Source organism: Pteropus medius, unplaced genomic scaffold (assembly GCF_902729225.1).
Source record: "Pteropus medius unplaced genomic scaffold, Ma_sr-lr_union100, whole genome shotgun sequence".
NCBI classification, from domain to species: Eukaryota; Metazoa; Chordata; class Mammalia; order Chiroptera; family Pteropodidae; genus Pteropus; species Pteropus medius.
In genome coordinates, this window is record NW_024340696.1 from 11886703 (window position 1) to 11908535 (window position 21833).

The 21833-nt window shown below is 39.8% G+C and overlaps 1 protein-coding gene and 1 long non-coding RNA gene across 4 annotated transcripts in view; both read left to right on the forward strand.

Moving 5' to 3' along the window:
* Positions 1-3414: 3414 nt before the first annotated feature.
* On the forward strand, positions 3415-5520 carry LOC120604311 (uncharacterized). Its single transcript, XR_005653306.1, has 2 exons — positions 3415-4134; positions 5420-5520. It is a non-coding gene; the product is annotated as an uncharacterized LOC120604311 (long non-coding RNA).
* Positions 5521-16432: 10912 nt separating this feature from the next.
* Positions 16433-21833, forward strand: part of TRIM44 (tripartite motif containing 44) — a 96573-nt gene continuing 91172 nt past the window's right edge. The window contains exon 1 of one of the 3 annotated variants that reach the window (XM_039867093.1): positions 16433-17409. In XM_039867093.1, the coding sequence (XP_039723027.1) occupies positions 16738-17409 (672 nt within the window). In that variant the 5' untranslated portion in view covers positions 16433-16737. The remainder of the gene's footprint in view (positions 17410-21833) is intronic. The other 2 variants (XM_039867077.1, XM_039867084.1) reach the window with 2 other exon arrangements.

Genomic DNA, 21833 nt, shown 5'->3' on the forward strand with positions numbered 1-21833 from the left:
CTGACTGCCTTGACAGGTATGATATGGATGAGGTGCTTTTGTGATTGGTGCTAATGAGACTTTTCAGTGTCTGTCAGTTATGGAACAATTGAAGTTATCAAGAGACTTGGCAGCTTCTCGGCTAACTCACTGCTCAGAGGCAGGGCTGCTAAAATATCAAATGCTTTGAAGAAGTCATTAATGCTGGTTCAGGAAGGGTTAACAAGCCCCAATGTGCCTGCTTTAGCTCTTTAAGTAGAGAAAGAAGGGGGTGGGGTGGGGGTGGGATATGTGTCACATTCAGACACATATCTATAGCAAAATAGTGGAGAAACAGTTTTAAACTATATTGTTCCCCATTCTGGTTTGCATACTAATAACATTGGGATTACCTTCTCCTGCTCTGGCAATCTGTCACCTGTAACTGGGGAGGAAAGGCAGGCAACAGAGAGATTAAAAGACTAATATGCCCTTGATTTTATGGAGCAGCTTTGTAGGTCCTTGAAGTCATTTGGGGCAATACTGTGGAACACCTGAGAATCTCCCAGGCTACCTCTCAACACCTCTTTTACTCTAAATAATATATATAAAAGATATTCAGCCTCAAAAAATTAAACATAAAATTACCACATATATCTAGCAATCCCACTTCCGGGATTTGTACAGCCATGTACAAATTATTATTCACAGCAGTCAAAAGGTGGAAACTATCTAAATGTCTGTTGATGATGGGTCGATAAACCAAACATGATATATACGTAAAGTCGAATATTATTCAGCCTTAAAAAGGAATAAAGTTCTGACACATACTACAACATGAATGAACTTGAAGACCTTGTGCCAAGTAAAAGAAGCCAGGCATAAAAGACAAGTATTGTATGATCTCTCTTCTATGAGGTACCTAGAATAGTCAAATTCAGAGAGAAAGAAAGTAGAATAGTGATTTCTAGAGACTAGAGAGAGGGAGAAATGGAAAGTTATTGTTTAATGGGTACAGAGTTTCAGTTTGGGAAGATGAAAAAGTTCTGGAAATGGATAGTGATGATGATTGCACAGCAATGTAAATGAACTTAATGCCCCTGAACTGTGCACTTAAGAATGGTTAAAATGATAAGTTTTATGTTATGAGTATTTTACCACAATTTTTTTTAAAAAAGACAATCAATACAGGGCACGTAGTCAGAGAGTACTTACAAAGCATGAGCCAAACGAAAGAGAGCTTGGTATGCATTGCCATAATGCGTAAAGTACGCTACAAATGTCAGCTAAATGTGTACACTTGCCTTCCCTTACTTAATCATCAGGGAGGTATCAGCTGCTTCTTTTGACAGTGGAGGAAATCAAAGTTCAGAGAGGCCCACTAAGTTGGCCAGGTTGTACTGCAGTGATAGAAGGATGATTTAAACCTTGATCTGCCTGTGATCAAATGCAGCACAATTTTCATAGCCCAAAATGCCTGAAAAAAGTACCATTGTTTCAGGATGTTCATATGCTAGACAGTCAGATGAAGCTGAATTTATCTGCCCTCTGAAACATGGGGGACCCAAACTCAGAGATACTTTAGAATTCATTAGTGGAAGAAGTCAACTTGTAATTCATTGAAATAAAATATACAGATGCTCTGATAATAGCTTAGTGGAGAGAGGCCTAAAGAATTTCCCTAATAAAAATGCAACTATCTGTCATGTGTGGCTTTGGTTGGCTTATAGAAATAGAATCACAGGATTCAAAGCATTCCACTGTCATCAAGAGCGCCATGCCTGAGCTGAAATGGTAATAACCACAAACCACTGGTTATTTTTCTAAACCCAGTTGAAATAACTTACTTATCCCTGGCCAGGTCTTTCTTTCAGTTTAAAATAGTAATGGTGTGTCATTCTCGCTGTGTTTTTCTTACAGGTTTGAACATCTTGGGAATGTATGCTTTCCCAGGTATCGATGCCCCCTCCCCATATTTATATTAGGATGTGCATTATGTCTAAGCTTGGCAGTACAGCACAGTGGTTAAGATCATGGGCTCTAGGGTCCTACAGCTCAGGCACAAATCCTGGCTCTACTATTTACTGGTTATATGGCCTTGGGCAAGTTACATCACTTCTCTGTGCCTCAGTTTCTTCATCTATGATGTGAGGATAATAATAGCACATAATTCATTGGATTATTGTGAGATTTAATTTCTTCAAATATGTTAATACATCTCATTTCTCAAATAATGGTGATATAGAAAAGGCCTAAGATCATTTCCCTTTGGAAGAGCACTCATCACTACTTCAAGAGAGGGAGAGGCAGTGACTGGGAGGTGAGGAAAGGTGGCTTTAAACCAAGTATCAACATCATACATTCTTTTCTGGTACCAATTACTGTGATAAATTGAAGGTGACAAGTTATTTTATGACATAAATGCAAATCAGCATCGCCTTCACTGTTATTTTCCAATGCCCTGGCACTTTAATGGTCCCCATAAGTTTGCCTCACTTGCAGCAAGCATCGGTATGTTCGCAGTCAGTCAGAGAATTTATTTTTGGGTGGGGAGTGCAATGAACTGAGCCTACTGGCTGACTGAGAAAAATGATCACATTCCCATCCACAAATTATTCCAAAAGCTAGTTAGCATTTGAGCCTTTGTTGGTGAAATAACACAATAAGTAGAGATTTGTCAAAAGGGTTCATTTCCACCTGCCAGACTTGACTCTCTAAATATTAAACATTCACACATTTGTGGGTGTGTGTGTGTTTATGCAAAAACAAAAACTTGCCCCCAAATGTAACATTTCCTGCAAGTGACAAGGAGTTGAGATGTTCTACTACTAAACCACATGCTGTGGAGAAAAGAGGATGGCTTCCTGTGTGCCGAGCCAGTAAAGTTTTCATATACCTGAAACTCTAAAGCCAGTGGTGACTTCAACATAGACAAAAAGGAGAGAACTCATATTTGTTTGCTCTGCACCATTGAAACTGATTTCTTGTCCTGCCAGTTCCACTAGCCTGTTGTTACTTCTCTCTCTAAAACAAACAAACAAACAAACAAACAAACAAACAAACGAGATAGCAGCATTGTCACTATAAACAAGACTATACCTCTCCACCTGCCTCTCTTGAGCCTGTTAGCATTAACAGAGATTGGAAACTGTTCACTACATTGCCTAATTAATTTAATATACAACTTCTGAGAGACAGCCCCTAATTGTTAAGAGTGCTTTTATTAGGGCAAAAGATAAGCGCAGAATTAAATCATTAAAGGTCATAATAAGGAAACTGGAGCACAAAATGAAATGTGATGCCCAATGTCTCCCTTGCTCTGCTGAGGAGCTCCTGGCTACATTTACTCTTTATTTATTAACCAAATATTTACTGAGCACCTACTACCCTGCTCCTGCCTGTAAAATTCTACATTCTGAAGACAGGCTTTTTCTTTTTTTAAGGTTTTCTGCTTTATCTCGAGAATTACTGTATATGTGCATGAGTGTGGATACACAGTTCACATTCTGAGATGCGATCAGCATGCAAGGCCAGGGAAGACGGGAGGAAACAGGCGGTGAGAGACATTTTTTATGTGTGACACAGAGCAAGGAGTCTTTCCATCAACACCTTTTCTTAAGTGCATTGCATTAGGCTTCTGTCTGACAAGTTGCCACCTTACCCCCTCCTCCACCTTCCAACCTGAAACCTGACATTGCTTCACATCCAATATTTAATTTCCCATTGTTCGAAATAAAATGGTATGTAAAGCATGCGTTGCCATGGATGCAAAAGCCAACCATGCATATAGAGGTTTCTGAAGCCAGTAACTTTGGATCTGCCCAGGTAGTCAGTGTTGAATACAGCAAAAGGAAAGCTGACCCTCCCAAAAGTGGTTCCAGTGGAAGGTTAGCTCCATTAGCTGCTGTGCACTAGTATATTCGCCAGCACCAAACTCTTTCTTCTGTCTAGAGAGAATGTGCCTGCTCCATTTTTACCTCATCTGCTATCAAGAAAGTTATTTTTTTTCCTCCATGGAATGTTTCCAGGGGTTCAAGTCCTTGGCTGGAAGCTTCTCTGAACAAAATTCTCGAGCAGTGATTCCTAAGGGATGAAACCAAGGAAGCTTAATTTGCACACAACACTTCAGGTTGGACAATTTCTACTAAAGCCATAAGCATTCCGCTTCACTCTCAGGTTTGTACCCAATAGAAATGCACACATATCTCCACAAAAGACACATAGTGGAATGTTGATGGCAGCACCATTTACAATAGTCTCAAACTGGAAATTGTCGGAATGCCCAACATTCCAATGGAATAGTAAACAGCGGGGAGGATGAAACAACCAAAACTACACACTACATAGATGAATCTCACAAGCGATGCTGGGGAGAGAAGCCAGACCCGAAAGCGGACCTACCGTATGATTCTATTTACACACAACTTCAAAGTCTACAAAACTAATCTGTGAGAATAGTAGTCAGAAGAGTGACTGCTTTAGGGAAAAAGGAATCTTGATTGGCGGTGGATACAAAAAGGAGTTTTGGGGGGTGTTAGTCACATTGATTGTTTGACTAAGTGATGGCTTCGTCTACTTTTTTGTTTATGGGACACATTTCACAAAAAATAAAAAGTTAAAAGAAAAAGACCTTAAGGGTAGCCTTGAGACAAGCAAGGGCAATTAACTCTCTTGGCTCTGTCTGCATCTACAGTTTCCTCAGAGTTACTTAGGGGAAGCAAGAGGGGTAAATCAAGGCATTGGTCCAGGGAAGAAGCAAGGCAAGCCTTTCTGCTCCCACTCAAAGAGGCTCCTTGGCCCTAACAATGATTCAGGCTGTAGTGCTGCCTCGGTTTCCCTAAGGTGCAATTCTTTTGGAAGATAAGAATTCATAACAGCCAGTGATTATTAACTTTTTAAAAAATCATTTAAAAAGTCAATGATAAGAGGCATTTCCCCCTAAATACACACACACACACACACACACACACACACACACACACACACACACAGAGGAGTCTACTTTTCTGGGGCCTAATGTCATCTCTGTGCCTCACCTTAGGAGCTGGCTTCCACAACGGGGCAGTAAAATCTCCATAATCTCACCTCAGCCACCTTCTATGACTTCACCTAACAAATCATCCCTTGCTCTCTGAGCTCCAGCCAAGCTAGGCCATTTTGGCTTTTACTTCTTTAACATGCCTCACTCTAAGCTAACTCTGAGACTTCACACTAGTTGCTCCCCTCGTCTGGCAGCCTCTTATTCCTCCCTGTCAATCACCTAACATTCATCCTTAAGGCATTAATTAGCCACTTCCTCAGAGAGGCTTACAGTCTGGTGGGAGTCAGGCATTGCAAATAACAAATAAGAAAGGGGCAGTATATGGTGCAACGTGCAATGGGAGTATGTATTCCGAGAGTCAGAAAATGATCCCTGTTTTTGTTTGGTTTTGTTCGTTTTGTTTTGTTTTGCAAAAACCAGGCCCACAAGAGTACTGCTGTATTTCCAGAACCCAGGAGGGACTCTCCCTGGGACACAGAAGACGCTCAATAAATATTGGTTTCTATTCATATTCAAACCCCCCTCTCCATGGGTAAATAATGTATTGCCCTAAAGACAGCTGGGGCTCAGTTTTACAGCAGGGAAAATTGACAGGTGAGGGGAAGGTACGATTCATGTATATTGGGCACCTTTTGTGCACTGTGCATGGTGCCAAGCACTTTGCCTACATTATCATTTAAACCTTACAATAAGACTAAGAAGTAGATGCTTTTATATTGTCATTTTACAAATGAGGGAACTGAGGCTTAGAGAGGTGAAGTAACTTGGCCAAGGTCATATAATTGTCCCCAGTCCCAATTCCTCAGCCTCTATTACATCAATAATTGTTCATGATATCATATGTCCCTCACATGGCTGGCAAAAATGTCTCAGAAATAGCAACAGTTAATTTCCATAATAATTATGTGAGGTTGTTTTGAATGTGTCCTGATATTCTATTTTGTCACTTTAGCAATGACAGGCTTGCATTTCTGCATTGCTTAGCTATGGTGGCTTAGTCTTGACCTCTAACCTCCTCCACTCTTTGAAATTGCTTCATTTCTCTTCCTTCAAAGGGAGCCAGCACTGCCTGGGTTAGGAGGCCCCACAACAATTTCCTTCCAAATCCTTCTTTTCTTAGGCTGCATTGAAGTTATTGGTTCTCTAAGAGGCTCCCCGCCCCCACCCCCATTCCTAACTAGCCTCCAGGGTATGTGGCCTGCTGGCAAAAGCAGGTAGGTGTTTAGCAGTGTAGTATCATGGCAAATTGCATATGTAGGCTCTGGAGTCAAAATATCAGTTCAAATCCTGGCTCCACCACTTATTATATGAATTTAGGTAAATTAATCTCTCTGCCTCAGTTTCTTTCCCTGTAAAATGCAAATGATAGTAGTATGCATCTTATGGTGGTTGTTGAAAGGATTAAATCTTATAACAAATGAATGATGCTCAGAGCAGTGCCTGGCCCATAGGAAATGCCTGATAAATATGTTTATCATTATTGACATCACCCACATGAGAACTTGAGACAGAACATAAGCTGCTTTATCTCAAGTTCAAACTGCAACCCTAGACCTCCTTTATGTTTTGCTTATTTTCCTTCTCTCAATCAACTAGAAGCTAGGTACCCCTGGGCTGTTTAGCAGTGAATTCTAGAGAGCACGCTCCCAGTGGCAAGAAGAATAAACCTTGGTGGGTGAACCACTGGCCTCCATCTTTTCTCTGTTGAGGAGTTTTCTTTTCCCAATAGCACTACTGTCTTCTCTCATTTCTCACCAGTGCTCCTGTTGCAGAAAATTCATTCCCCTTTCTAACTGAATCACATCTTTAATAAAGCTATTGTATTTGACCACAGGCTTAGGAAATGGTAATATAATAAGAGAAGATCGTTAAAGTTCTATAAGGTGAAATTGCAGGTCTGTCATTTCCAGTGTCCCAGAACCTTAGATAAGGGATAAACATTTTTTAATCAAAATCTAAATAACAGCAAACCTCACTTTTCATTTCAAGTATTTTTCCATTTAAGTATGTGGTGTTTTCTAATTTCCTGTGTAGATCAGATGGAATTTTTTTAAAGTTTTCAGGGCACTTTTCTGACTGTAATTCCAGCACGCACCTTCAGTAAGGTTGTCAGAGAAGTGAGCCAAGAATGATGAAAGTTCTAGAGACTGACTTGTAAGGGAACAAGAACAAATGAGTACTTGGAGGTAAAAGCACTTATTGGATGGATAACTGGGTAAGTAGCTCAGAAAGACTGAGAAAAAACAGACATTAAATTATATGATGCAAAGAGTTATGTACAGAGAAATTTTTATAAAGGAAAAGAGAGGCTTCTCCACCACCGCTGCTTTTGCTTATATAAGAAATAGCAGTTAAGAGCACAAGCACTGAAGTTGGAAACAGAGATTCAAATCTTATCTCTGTCATTTGCCAGCCTCGGACAAAAAACTAAAATTCTATGAGGCTCACAGAATTTTGAGATTTGTCTATGAGCCTCATAGAATTTTGAGATGAGAATTATCTCATCTGCAAATGGCAATTATAAAAACCTAATTATTCATAAGATGATCATGAGAAATTAAGGATAGTGCATTTAATGCACTTAGCACATTAAAAATCAAAATATCACATAATTCACATAATAAGTGGTAGAGCCAGGATTTGAACTGATATTTTGACTCATTATTAACGTTTATAGAGATTCTTAATAGTACTGTATTTTGAACAATTAAAAAACTTCCAAAGGAATTGTTCAAAGAGAACTTACTAAGACATTTTAAAACAGTCTGGGTTTAGGTATAAGAAACCTAATCGTGAGTTGGCCTGGGAACAGATCAGCAAACTGGGAGACGACACTTCATCAACATCATCATTAAAAAATTTTTTAACTCTATTTTATGAACTCCAAGATGCATATTTTCCCACATTTTGAGATCTCTCAAATTGGGAAGTTTTATAATCCCCTGCATTTTTCTTTCTTAGTGCCATATGGGATGATGGTACATATTTCAATCATTGGCATCTAAGATTTGATGGAATATGATTTTAAGCATTAAGCTTAGACAGTTCTGTTTTCCCAAATAATTTATAATGTGAAGTGGACTGTACAAAGAAAATAGAAACAACTAAGTCAACACTGCACAAAAACAGGGAGGATGGCAGCTGGGTTGTAACCATGCCTCTCAAGGGAAATTAGGAGTTCAGCTACCAGGAGGAAATTGAGAGGATACTGGGTGGGCAAAAAATATATATATATATTTCTGTGTAAACTGAAAGGGGAGAAGCTTTCAAGGCCTGGAGCACACTAAGTGCTCATTGGAGAATCCACAGAGTCCATAAATCTACAAAGTCACAAAGGAGAAGCGGAATTGCCTCGGAGCTTTAGGTTTAAATAAGGACTATCACTCAGCGTGTACTGTAGGGATTGTAATGATTGCTTTGAAAAGTAGTCACCACAATCCCCCCCATCCTCCATGCTCTTTCATAATGTGACTTTGAAAGTCTTAAAGAGGTGAGGTCTTTTCCTCTCCTCTTTAATCTTGGCTGGTCTACTTGCTTTGTCAAATTTTCTGCCATGGAAATTCACTGTGTGCCATCTGGTCTAGGTCTGAAGAACCTATGAAGCTTCCATTTTTGCCCTTATAGAAGCTGGTTGTCACGTAAAAAAAAGTCTTGGTTATCCTGCAGGAAAGGCCGAGTAGAGAAAAAATGGTCCTAGAGAATGTGAATTCACATAGAGGGTGACAAATACAGTTGCCAAATGTGTGAGTGACACCATTCTGGCCCAGCCCCAGCTGAGCACCCAGCTGAAAGCAGCTGCATGAGTGACCCCAGCCAATATCACACAGAGCAGAAGAATTGCCCAACTGAGCCCAGACAATTTGTCAGAACCTGAAAAATAATGGATCATTATTGTTTTAAGCTGCTAAGTTTTGTGCTTGTGTTTGTGCCCTATCAATAAGTAATTAAAACAGGAATCATCTCCAGCTCACTCATTTCACAGAGGAGACTAAGAAATCAAAGAAGTTAAAAGACTTGCTCAGAGCCATATAGCTCAATAGTGTCAGAGGCATGGCAAAAACTCAGATTTTTGCATTCTCAGTCCATGCTCTGATCATTAAAAAAAATTTTAATTCTATTTTATGAACTCCAAGATGCATATTTTCCCACATTTTGACACCTCGAATTGGGAGTTCTTACAAACCTTAGAATTTTTTTCTTTCTTAGTGCTATATGGAATGATGGCACATAGTCCAGTTGGTATAATTGTTTTCATAGAGATAAAATGAATGCATTTTCAACTTTTTCTGATGTGCATATAATGTAATAGCTTACTCTGAGTGAGTGTTTATTATGTGCTTGGCTCAATGCTAAGTGCATTGTCACATTTAATCATTATAGAGAGTGTTTAAAGCAGGTATGATGTAACCCCCCATTTTATAAATGAGATAATTGAGGTTAAAGAGGTTAAATAACTAGTTCAGAGTCACTCAGCTAAGTTAGTAGTGGAGTCAGGATTCAAATCCAGATCCTTTAGGTTCTAAACTGTTTGCTCTTTTAATCATCTAGGTACACAACTTTCACTGACTACAAGGGTCATTTTCCCAAAAAGTCAAGTTTTTCTTTCTCACATGATTCTATTCAACCCAACTCTGCATCTTATGTCTTAAATGTGCCTTCAGGTCATTATGGATTTTAGGATGAAGCCACATCAGACATATTTGGATCATTCTAAGACTTTTTCCTTATTGGGAATTTGCTCAGAGTCACTAAGACTCTTTCTAAGGAGGTCAATTTTTAAAAAGTCTCGAGTTCTTAACTTACACAAGAGCTATAATCAAGGCACTCCCCACCCTACCCCCACACTCTTTACACTCCATCAGGATTCACAGGCTCGTCTCACCCTTAAAATACCTTGTGAACTGAAGTATGAGAATTGTAGCATTGTGGTTTAGCAAGTTTATATGGGTCTTGCTGAGCAAGGAGAGAGAAAATAGGAAGGAAAGAGAAATGGAAAAGAAAGAATAAACAGGAAAGAAGTTGGTCAAATGAAGGGTAAAATATTGATCTATTTTTTTGGACTAGAAACCTAAGGCTGCTTCCCTAATCACCTTCTCAGGATGACTACATTCCAATTTACCCAGGACAGTTCTTGTCCATGCCTAGTGTCTTGGCATAATTGTCACTAGTGCTCCATTTCACTCTCAAGGTGTCCCGGTTTCGATGATAAATCATACAATAATTCCCTCAATCATGACTTACTTTCAGACTTCCACTTCAGGTTTCATGGTAGAGAACTAGGTGCTAGATGCTATGAAGGGTGCTGGAAACATCAGGGTCAGCAGACACATCCCTTGACCTCAAAGAGGCCACTGCATAGTAGAGGAGACATGTAACAGCTTTCTGATGTATGAAACACAGTAACAGAGGCACTGCTTAGAGCACTGGTAGGTAGCAGCTGGGCGAAGAGATGAGGCTGTGCGTTATAGGCAGAGGGAATAGCAAATGCAAAGGCTTGGAGGCGTGGCAAAGCATGACATGGTTTAGAGAACCATAGTAACTAACCTCTTCTAATGGCCAAATGTAAAGCAAGATTCTCCCCCATATTATTTTTCTGAAAAGGTTCATCTTATATTTTATTTCTTCCAAAGTCTCATGATATGAAACAGAAAGCATTTTTGAGTGTCATATTTATATAAAGTTTAAAACATACATAAAGAAAAAATAGGATACTTTTTAAAGACACATATATATTCAAGGACATTTAACAAACACATTAGTGTTTCTGTGGAAAGAAGCTGGGGAAATGGGAGTGGGGTTTGGTGATAAAGGAAAAGTAAAATAAAGTTAAATCAAAATAAAATAAAATAAAATAAGAAAGCTGCTTTGCATGAACTAAAGATAGGTTATGATCTGAGCAGTATGATTAACTAGTCTATCTGCACCCCAAGTTCCAAAATAAATAAATAAATGGAGGGAACAAGCCTCAGGGAGATTTTCCGTCATAATCCCTGCTTTACAAGGGCAGTGCACTAACTGCTGAAACACAGTCTTTAATTAGCTCCTGTCCATAGGTGACCCGCTTTTTCTATTACTATTGTAGGAATAGAAGGCAAATTTGGGGATTTATTTCATTCCCAAAGAGTACTGATTTTACAGGAGATTAAGTGTCTGCCCTTGATCCCTGTAGCTCACTCAGATAAAAGCCAAGACCACCTCTAAGAAAGCATTTACGAGGATAGAAGTTTGAAAAATGTCATTTGCCAAAAGGAATTAGCATCACCCAGGGATTAGGAGGTTGGTTTTAGAGCAGAGAGGAAGTCAGAGATTAACTCAAATTGACTGGATATTCTTTTAAATAACTCTCTTGGCATTTAGTTTCCACACTATTAAAATGGAGGCAAAATATCTAAAGAAAACGGAAACAAATATCAATGAAATCTTTTGAATTTTGGGGGTGCATGAAATGGTTATGAAAATGAGATATTTTTATTATTTATGGTTGTTACAGGAATTATTTAACATCATTTAGCTAGTAACATACTAAATGAATGAATTGAAATTAATACGTCTTGATCAGACCTTATCTGGGGTTATCTTTACATATACTTATTTTTTAAGGGGTAGGGGTGTTTAGAGCATTATAATATTAACAAGCAGTGAACTATTCACTTGTAAGAACTGGATGAAATGTAAATGTTCAGAGGGTGTTGGGCCAAAAAATCATTTTGGTATCCATCTCCAATAGGCTTCTAAGGAACAAGAAGAGTCATGCTCAGCCATAAAGACTTCATTCTTTATATTTTGGCAGAGTTGGGATCGGCTAGGGGATATCATATTTTACTGCACTGGCTTTAATAGGATAAGATATTGGCTAATATGATAACAGCATGAGATGAGCTTTAGGTGATCTCAGAGGCTTGGAGCAGGGGAAATGAAATCAGTCACTAAAATGATAGTGTAATTACATAAGAATGGGACCTGCTGAGGGGGTGCAAATACCTTCCCTAAAGCAGTGGACTTAGAAATTCCACCATGTTCTCTTCTCAGCTTCTCAAGGGTTTGCTGAAATTAAATCTTCTTTATTATGACTCTTACTAAACCCAGTTTACCTCTTTGGAACAGAAATTGATTTCACAGTTGGAAGGAAAAGACAGGTAAAGTTACTAGGAAGAGTTAGTCATCACCCACATAATTAGCAGACATCAGTTTGTTTAAGGAATATACCATATATTTCTCAAAGTCCCACATGAAACTGCAAAACAGTCACAAATGTAAACTGCCCTGTCCTCCACATCTCCTGCTTGCTGAACATCTTGGAGATGCCTTGCAGCTGTTGCTAACCACAATGAGAAGACAATGTCAATGTCAAGGTTGTCAGTCTCCAAGAGGATTCAAAGTTTGGAGGTAATTTATTATTCATTAGTAGGTAACTAATACATATTTTACTATGAAGAGTTAGGTGCTTCCATAATCAAAGCCTGAAACGTTGAAGTGGCTTTGGAGCTGGGCAGAGGGAGAAGCAGAATGGACTTGGAGGAGAATATTAGTGAAAGCCTAAAGAGTCTTGAAGAAACTGTTGGAAGAATCCTGATAGCTTTTGAGAAGGTTTGTAGATGAAGGCTTAAGGAGAAATGAAAAAAATGTTATTGGAAACTGAAGGAAAAGGGTCTTTGTTATGTAGTAGCAAGAAGTTTAGCAACGCTGTCACCTGCAGTAATGTGTAAAGTAGGAAATGTGCCTAATTAATTGGTGTTCTAGCTAAGTGCATTGCCAGGTAGAGAGTGTTGAAGGTACTGACTGATGCCTTCTTCCTGATTATTTCAAAATGTGAGAAGAAAGAGATGTTCTCAAAGGCTTTAAAAAAAGAATCCAGAACTTGTTAGATTTGAAAATTCCCCTCTTCTCTAGATGATAAATAATGCTAAAATGAAGAAATGGCTTCCACTCAAAAAATAAACTTTAAGACACTGTAAGAAAAACATCATCAAATAATAAAGCTGAGAGTGTGGCTGTAAAATTGTTCATATCTCAGAAAGATTTACAATGGTGATTCAGATAATCATTCAAATAATAGGGCTTCGAAGAAGCTTATTAGTATTGTACTTCAGCAATTTCAGTAGAGGGACTCTCCACAGTAGAGAAGGGCTTATCTTGAGGAGATTTGTGGATATGATTTTTGTCCAATGAAATGGTGCCCCAATTAGATTCATAGGAGACTCACAACACTTTAATTATACTGGCAAAAACACTGCCAGCATAGACTAAATGGGACGAAGACTGCACAAAATGAAAAGAGGCCTATAGACTATATACTACTGGCAGAAGCAAGTAGAATTTAACTTAAACGTGGGCTACTTTCCATAGAAAAGGAAGGATGACTCGGAATGTAGAATCAAGAGCTTAAAGGGTGAAGTCAAAAGCTATGGAGAATCATTCCCAGGCAGAAGTAGGATTAAGCCCTAATCAAGGAACTGCTAACATGTGTCCAACTGAATTTCAGGATTGCTGTGGACCAACGACTCCTCTGTGCCTCCTGTCTTTTCTCCTTTTTAAACAGGAGAATTTGCAACAGTTATCTTAAGCCTGTCCCACCATTGTATGTTGAGAGTGTGGGGGAAAAAAGTATTCAGATGAAGAGGAACTAACTGTACTTGTGGAGCTGCATTTAAAACACTATACCTAGGAGCCTCATCCACTCCTGGACCTGATTTAGATAAGATTCTGGACTTTAAGTTGATGATGAAATGGATTGAGACTTTGAGGCTCTTGGGAGGAAGAGAATGCATTTTGCATTTGAGAGAGCCATGATTCACTGGGGGCCAAAGGGCAGAATTTGGTAGCCAGCCTCAAAGATGGCCCCAAAGATCCCTAACTTTTGGTATTCATACCCTTGTGGAGTCCCCTCCCACACAGAATAGAGCTGATTTCTGTAACTAATAGGCTATTTTGGAAATGATGATGTATGACTTCTGTGCTTGGGTCATGAAAGGCATTGCATTTCCACCTTGCTCTCTTTTGGATCACTTGGCTTTGGAATAATTCAACTGCCATGTCATGAGGACACTCAAGCAGCCCAATAGAAAGTGATGAGTCTTCTTGCCAACAGCCATGTGAGTGAGCCATCTTCGAAGCAAATCCTGTAAGTCAAGCATTCAAGTGACTATAGCCCCAGCCAATATCTTCACTGAAATCTTTTAAGAGACCCCGAGTTAGACCACCCAGATAAGCCAGTCCCATATTCTTGGCTCACAGAGAGTGAGATAATAAATGTTTATTGTCTTAAGCCGCTATGTTTTGAGGCAATTTTCTATGCAATAATAAAGTAATATAACAAGTTTTTTTTTTTTAATCTTTGGACGCTCCCAAAGATTCCAATTCCTGGGGAATCAGACCATTCTGATTTCAGTGCAGAGCGGGTACAGAAGTTCTGTCTCATTGAGTCTGCCATACTTCATCACCGGAATTTTATGAAGTCCCTTTTTAAAAGTTCCATCAATTTTTGCCACTAAGACCCTCTCCCCAGAGTACTCAAAAAAAGATTGTGAAATATCAGATACTGAATTGCACCTCGTGATAATTTAAATTTCTGTCAGTAAAATTAAGAACAAATAATAACAACAATGACAACAAAAGACACCTCTCTCTTTCTCCCCACCAAAGGCTTTGGACACAAACATTTAAGACATTCAAAATTTTTGTTGAAAAAAATATTTTCTAAATATGATAACATTATATTCATAAAAGCTATTTCCTTTTAAGCCTGGGGAGGAATAAATTGGTATACCTAGGTATATTAATGTTGATGTTTGAGTTGACATTTGTTGAATTTTTTTTTAAGAATGGTGCATCAATCCTAGTTTCAAATGCAGACATGGGAATAAGTTCCAGAGAAATGAACTAGAGAAAAATAGAAATATGTATGTAATTGAAACAAAACAAACCTCTGACTTTTCTTTCAACATTCTATAAAATTGTTCTGAGGTTAAAGAAAAAAAGATTTCTAAAAACTAATTCTCTGATAAAAGCTGTACAGAGGGTAAGCATACATATGTGGAGATATTAAAAATGATTTTAAATGATTTTTATCCCACACCACCCCTGGCATTTTCGTGAAGTTAATCTGGAAATCCTAGCTCAAAATTATTCAAAGGAGTCAATGGAAAGCAGACACTATTCCATCCCCCTCCATTCTTCTCAACCATACTTCAGCTTCTCCCCTCAACCAGATCAAAATGCCCTTTTCCTCTTCCAGATACAAAACAAAAACTCTTCCATGGAGAGACATAGATATGGGGTAGTGGTGGGGGTTGCTTACACTATCAGCAGCACTCTCCCCATGCCCAATGTGTAAAAAATGTTTAAATTATCTTTCAAAAGGTCATTATGTGCATTAAATGTAATTTGTGCCAATAACAGCAGTTAAAAGGTAGTGAATACATCTAAAATGCAGGCACCTTTACATTTCATCCACAAAACAGCCGCATGAGGTAGGTATCACCATTATTTCCCCTTTACATACGTATTTTTTTTTAAGTGGGAAACAGAATGATTAACTTCTCCATGGTTACAAAGCCAACAAGTTGTAGCATTAGGATTTGGGCCCCCCATGGGCAGTGGATCTTCCAAAACCGGCTTGTAAAGAGCCACAAAAAGATACAGCCTGATTCTTGGCACTTTAGTATTGGTTAATAAATCATAAATAGTTCCGTTCCATTCTTTGGAACCCAATCTGAATCTAGACGGTCTTCTTACATAAAGGAAAAATGAATGCACACTGGAACTCTCTTTCGATAAATACTGTCTCTCTCCATCTACCTCGCCTGACATCTCAAATCCAAGGCAAGTTCTCAGAAAAAGGCGCAAAGGTGGCCACCACATAGGTTCTGAGCCCCTAGAAGGCAGGAATGCAAACAGAGTTTGCTAACAGATGAAATATAGTATCACTTTGTATCGAAAATGTTTGTTTGCTCAGCCTGACTTTGAGATTCCCCGCGTCCCGGAGAACAAACACAACGCTTCTGGGGTCCTCTGGAAATCCCAAGTGGTCATGTTCAGTCTGGTAAACAACATTCTGCCCTGGCACCTTGCAGAGGATGCAACAGCGGGGCCTGGAAAGGTAGGCGACAAATAGTCAGGAGAGGAGACTGAAATACACACGTACACCTGCTCAGTGGCCCTGAAAAGTCAGGTCGACACCTACTGGGGTGGGCGTGGGGGAGGCGGGGCCCAATTCCCACCGCAGGAGTGAGCGGGAGGCCTCAACCATCCTCCCCCTCCTTCCGGCGATGCGGAGCCCCCACGAGAAAGGCAGAAAAGGGCCATTGCCACTTTAAATGACTCAGGAAGTGAAAGGAGGCCGCCTGACTGGGTAAGGGAAAGTGGAACCGGGGCGGCGCGGGGGCCGCGGCGCCGCGATCTCGCCGGCGTAGCGAGAGGCCGGGCGGGCAGCGCGGCGCGGGGGCCGACGGGGGCGCCGGGTCGCCGCGCCGGAAGTGCCCCGGCCGCCCGAGGAAGCGCAGCGGGCGCCGAGCGGCAGAGCGGGCGGGAAGGCCCTCTGCTGCTCGTTCGGGCCGGGGCTACCTGGTGCAGGCAGCGGCGGCGCCGCAGCCCCAGGCCCGCTCTGAGACACCGCGCGGCCCACGCGGGCGGCGACTCCCTAGGAGAGGACCGGGTGGGGAGGAGGACGTGCGAGGCCGCGCGAAGGCCAGACAGCGAGCACCGAGGCCCTTACGCTTGGACCTCGTCACTGCACCCACATGGCCTCCGGAGTGGGCGCGGCCTTCGAGGAACTGCCGCACGACGGCACGTGTGACGAGTGCGAGCCCGACGAGGCTCCAGGGGCTGAGGAAGTGTGCCGAGAATGCGGGTTCTGCTACTGCCACCGCCATGCAGAGGTGCACAGGCAGAAATTCCCAGGGCACCACTTGGCCGAGTACGTCCACGGCTCCGCCCAGGCCTGGACCTCAGGCGCCCCCCAGGAGGGCGAGGGGAAGGGAGATGTGGAGGCCAAGGTGGAGAATGAGAGAGACGTAGAGGTCGAGATGGGGGAGGAAAGCGAGTCTGAGGAAGACAGTGAGTCCGAAGAAGAGAGCGAGACGGAGGAAGAGAGTGAGGATGAGAGCGATGAAGAGAGTGAAGAAGACAGTGAGGAAGAAATGGAGGATGAACAAGAGAGCGAGGCAGAGGAAGACAACCATGAAGATGGAGAATCTGAGGCCGAGGGAGAAACTGAGGCAGAGAGTGAATTTGACCCAGAAATAGAAATGGAAGCGGAGAGAGTGGCCAAGAGGAAGTGTCCGGACCATGGGCTCGATTTGAGTACCTATTGCCAGGAAGATAAGCAGCTCATCTGTGTCCTGTGTCCAGTCATTGGGGCTCACCAGGGCCACCAACTCTCCACTCTAGACGAAGCCTTCGAAGAACTAAGAGTAAGTATGATGTATTCAGAGCATAGACCTAGAGGTCAGGACACCTGGGTTTCAACTCAGGTGGCGTAGTTATGACCACATTCACTTTCGTCATGTCCCTAAAAAGCTAGTATTTTCAGCTCATTGGGAGCAGTGCTTATTCATCTTTTTGGTTGAACTCCTTAGAGAATCAGATCAAAGTTCTGGAATCGGAAGCGAGAAAAATACATGTAGAAATATATAAAATACAGTTTCTAGGAAATTGCAAGCCTCTGGTCTCTAGATCCCAGGTAAAGCATTCCTTGGCAGTTTTGACCCTACCTAAGCCAATTCTTGCAGCCTCACCGTTGTTGAGACTAGTGCCGTGATTTAGGCCTCTTGATAAGGCAATTTCTTTGGCTACTTGAAAACGTGGGAAACTGATTTTGCCAAATGAATCCAATCAGGTGGTTCCTCTGTAATGTAAGATTGCCGAAGGTTGGGGTTTTGGTAACAATTTCATGTATGCCTTGAGTTCCTTTTAGGTTTTTCATCTTTGATACTTGTTTAGAAGGGAGGATGAGAAGGTAGAGGCAAAATTGGGATGGGAGTGGGGGTTCCCATGTCCTTCATCTTTTGTAAGAAGGCCAGGCCTTTATCTAGAGCCTTGTTGGTCTCCCAGACCAGTGTTTGGAAAGTAATATTAATAAATATTAGTCGAATGAATGAATTTGCAAATGATTTGCCTTTTATTTATGTTGCGGATGTTTACAATCAGTGGGAGAAACTGCTGGAGTTAACGAGGGAAGAAAATTTTGAGTGGAGTGATCAGGTTCATTAACTGATCAGTTCATTAGTAAATGTTGTCATTACAACTTTTGTTTCCCTAAGCAACGTTGTAATTGCTGGCACCGGGATAACAAATACTTGGATGATGAAAATACCCTGTATTAAGATTTTCTGTTTTTTATTGTAAAATACTCAGTGTGTAAAAAGATATGCACAGTCTAACAATTATAAAGTAACTACTGATGTAACCTCTTTCCAGGTTAAGAAGTAGAATATTAGTAGTAGTATTGAAGTCCCATGCCTTTTCCAATTATAACCATGTCCCTTTCTCATAAGTAGCCATTATCCTGACTTACAATGGTGTTTTTCTTGCTTATCTTTATACTTTTACCACATGCCTATGCATTCCGAAACACTTGACACAGTTGGTATCATGTTACCATGTATTGAGGTTTTGCTTCATTTTTTCAACATTGTGTTTGTGAGATTCATCTGGTGGGTGGTGGTGGTTTGTTCATTTTCATTATTGTATAGAATTCCATTTTATGAGTATGCCACAAATTACCTATTCTGTCAGTAATGAACATTTGATTTCCAGATTCTGGAGCTTCTGGCTATTATAAACAATGTTGGTATAAACATTCTTGTTCATGTAACCAGGTGCACATCTGCATATATTTAAATGGAATATAAACCTAAGAGTGCGATTGTTGGGTCATAGACTGTGCACCTCTTTAATAGTACTAGATATTGCCATTTGTTTTTCCTAAGCGGTTATACCAATTTGCATCGCCATGAAGTGTTTGAGAGTTCTTGTTGCTCTGTATCTTCACCAACACTTTCCATTACAGAATTTTTAATTTTTGTCAATCTTTTGGATATGTAATAGTATCTTCTTTTGATTTAAATTTCCTTTCTTCTAGTTACTGATGACTTTGAGTATCTTTTGTTTTTCTTCTTTTGAAGTGCCTATTCAGGTCTTTTGCTCACTTTTCTGTTGTATTGTCTATCTTTTTCTCATGAACTTTTAGTAATATATACATAGAGATATACGAACAAGGCCAAACTGTTACATAACTTAGCCAAGGTCAAAAAGCAAGTAGCAGAGCTAGGATACTTCCTGGCCTTCTCTAATTCCACATTGTGTTTTATTTTTTCATACACACACACACATATTTGTCCTGACTTCTTAGTTGTTTATACAAGTTGCAGTTATCTTCATCTACTGTTTTTTTCTTTACTTTTTAAAAAATTGTGCATTGAATAGAAGTTCTTCATTTTAATGTGGTAGAATTTATCAGTAATTTCCTTTATTGTTAGAGCTTTTCTTGTCTTGTTCCACTTAGTATTGATTTTTGTGTAGTGGAGGTAGGGGCTCAATTTCATTTTCCCCCATACAGTCAGTTGCTCTAGCAGCATTTATTGAAAAGCCTATCCTTTCTTCACACATCTGTTATGCCACCTGTCAAATATTAAGTACCCATACATTTGTGAATGTGTTTCTTAGCTCTTTTATTCTATACTGTTGATTTATTAGTATATCCCTGTGTGAACATGTTTTCTGTTACCATAGGTTTGTGATTTTTTTCATATCATTAATCTTTCATCCAGTACTAGACATTGTGTCTAAAAGAACTGTAGACACTAGAGCAATATTTTTTCCCTTTCAGAAAGGGCATGCCATTTGTTCTGTTAGGCAGCTAGGATGAGAGGCTGATCATTTTAATCCATTAAAGATTTGAACTTGGTCAGAGCTTGGTTGTAGCTTTAATTAGTTTCAGTTCACCTCTGCTTTCAAATGTTTCGAGGGCAATATATATTTGCTTATTGGCAAGAGAGTAAGTATCTTGGAATATTGAAAGTGTGATGATGATGAGAGAAGAGGATCTTTGTTATAGTGCATTCGTTCATTCATTGGTTCATTCTTCAAGTACTTCAAGGGCTGGTGCTTTCTAAGCACTGGGATATAGAGTAAGAAAAATAGAAGAAGTTCTTACTTTTACTGGAACTTGCATTGTATAAGAAGGAAAGAGAAAAGAACAGATTAGCAAATAAACATGTAATAAGTGTTATAAAGAAAAAATAAAAAACAATGTGGAATTAGAGAAGGCCAGGAAGTATCCTAGCTCTGCTACTTGCTTTTTGACGTTGGCTAAGTTATGTAACAGTTTGGCCTTGTTCGTATATCTCTAAAATGGGTGTAAAGTTAAGAAATAAAATAAAATAAAATAGGATTTTTGTGAGAATAAATGACTTAGTTTGTGACATGATGCTTAACAATGCTAAAGACGTTGTAAGCGTTCAGTAAATATTAGCTGTTGTTTTTATTATATTACTGTGAGGAATCTAATTAAACATACAAGTTTAGAGTTCAGTTTGTACAATGTTTTTGAGTGGCCGATATTGCTGGTAGAAGGCCAAATTGTTGCCAAGGGCTGCTGACGCTTAAAGCAAACTTCAGAGTAGTACAGAGAGCCAGGGTGACTGACTGTAGAGAGAGAGATGATCGGGGCAGAGGCTACCTGAAGGCTAGGCCAAAAGAACTAAGGTGAACACTTTGAAAGGACAGTGTTAATCCTTGGTAACTAAAGTGACTTTTGAAGTTTTCTTCCTGTGCTGTATTTCCAGTTTGGCTCCAGAAGGTTTGGTCTCCAAAAGATTTTGTGGGTCCAAATTTGAATTGAGCCTGTGTTCTAGCTTTATCCTATAAATACAGTTACTTAGCCCAAATTATAAGCTCTCATCTGGCTCATAACTTCTCAGATATGCAGGTTTCTCTTACTGTGAACATAATTTCTGGCCCTGAAAATAGGTCATTGGGTCTGACAAAGGAGGTTGATTTATTCATATGAAAATTCTTATGTCATCAAAGGAATTTGTATTCATAGTTGCATTTAACGAATCTTTTTGTTGAACAGTAAAGTGCAATTAGATATACTCAGAACTCTAGACTAGTAGTTTAGAAAATTATTTGATACATAACCTACAGTAGGGGAAATATATTTAATATCGTGACCTCATTTACACACATACACACAGAGGTATACCTTTAAATAGCTCAAATAGAACGCTGTTTACCTTACTGCATATGATGTGTTCTATTGTCTTCTGTTAAAAAAAAAATCGGGATTCTCTTATTAAATTGATTTCATTGCCCACTAATGGCTCATGCCCTTATCTGGTTCACTCTATGATCACCTGAAGAAAAGGTGGAGTCTTTTAAAATGTCAAAGGAAGAGTGATTGGCAGAATTCAACAGTGACTTAGGAACATCTGTGGAGTTCTTAACATGGTTTTGTTATGGAAAAACCTAAAGATCTTGAAGTGTACTCCTTGACCTTGAATGTGCTTTCAAGATGGAAATTTGGGAAGAAAAATGTTAAGTGACATTGAGAACAACTACAGTGGGGAGCTGATAAGGGGCACTAGTAGCAGGGTGGTTGGGAAGATAAAAGCATATGCTCAAAACAGTTGTGACTCTAGAGGGAGGTGGAGGTATGCCACAGCTCTATCCCAGTGGTCAGTTGCTCTGTCTCTTTAACCAGCTCATAAGAAGCAGCTCTAGTAGGGAAGTAGAAGGTTGAAGGTCTATTGTAAGGTACCGAGTTATATTTTTTATTCTTGTCCAAAAGAATTTGGGGCATCTTCTAATAAAACCATAAAGCATTTTCTACACA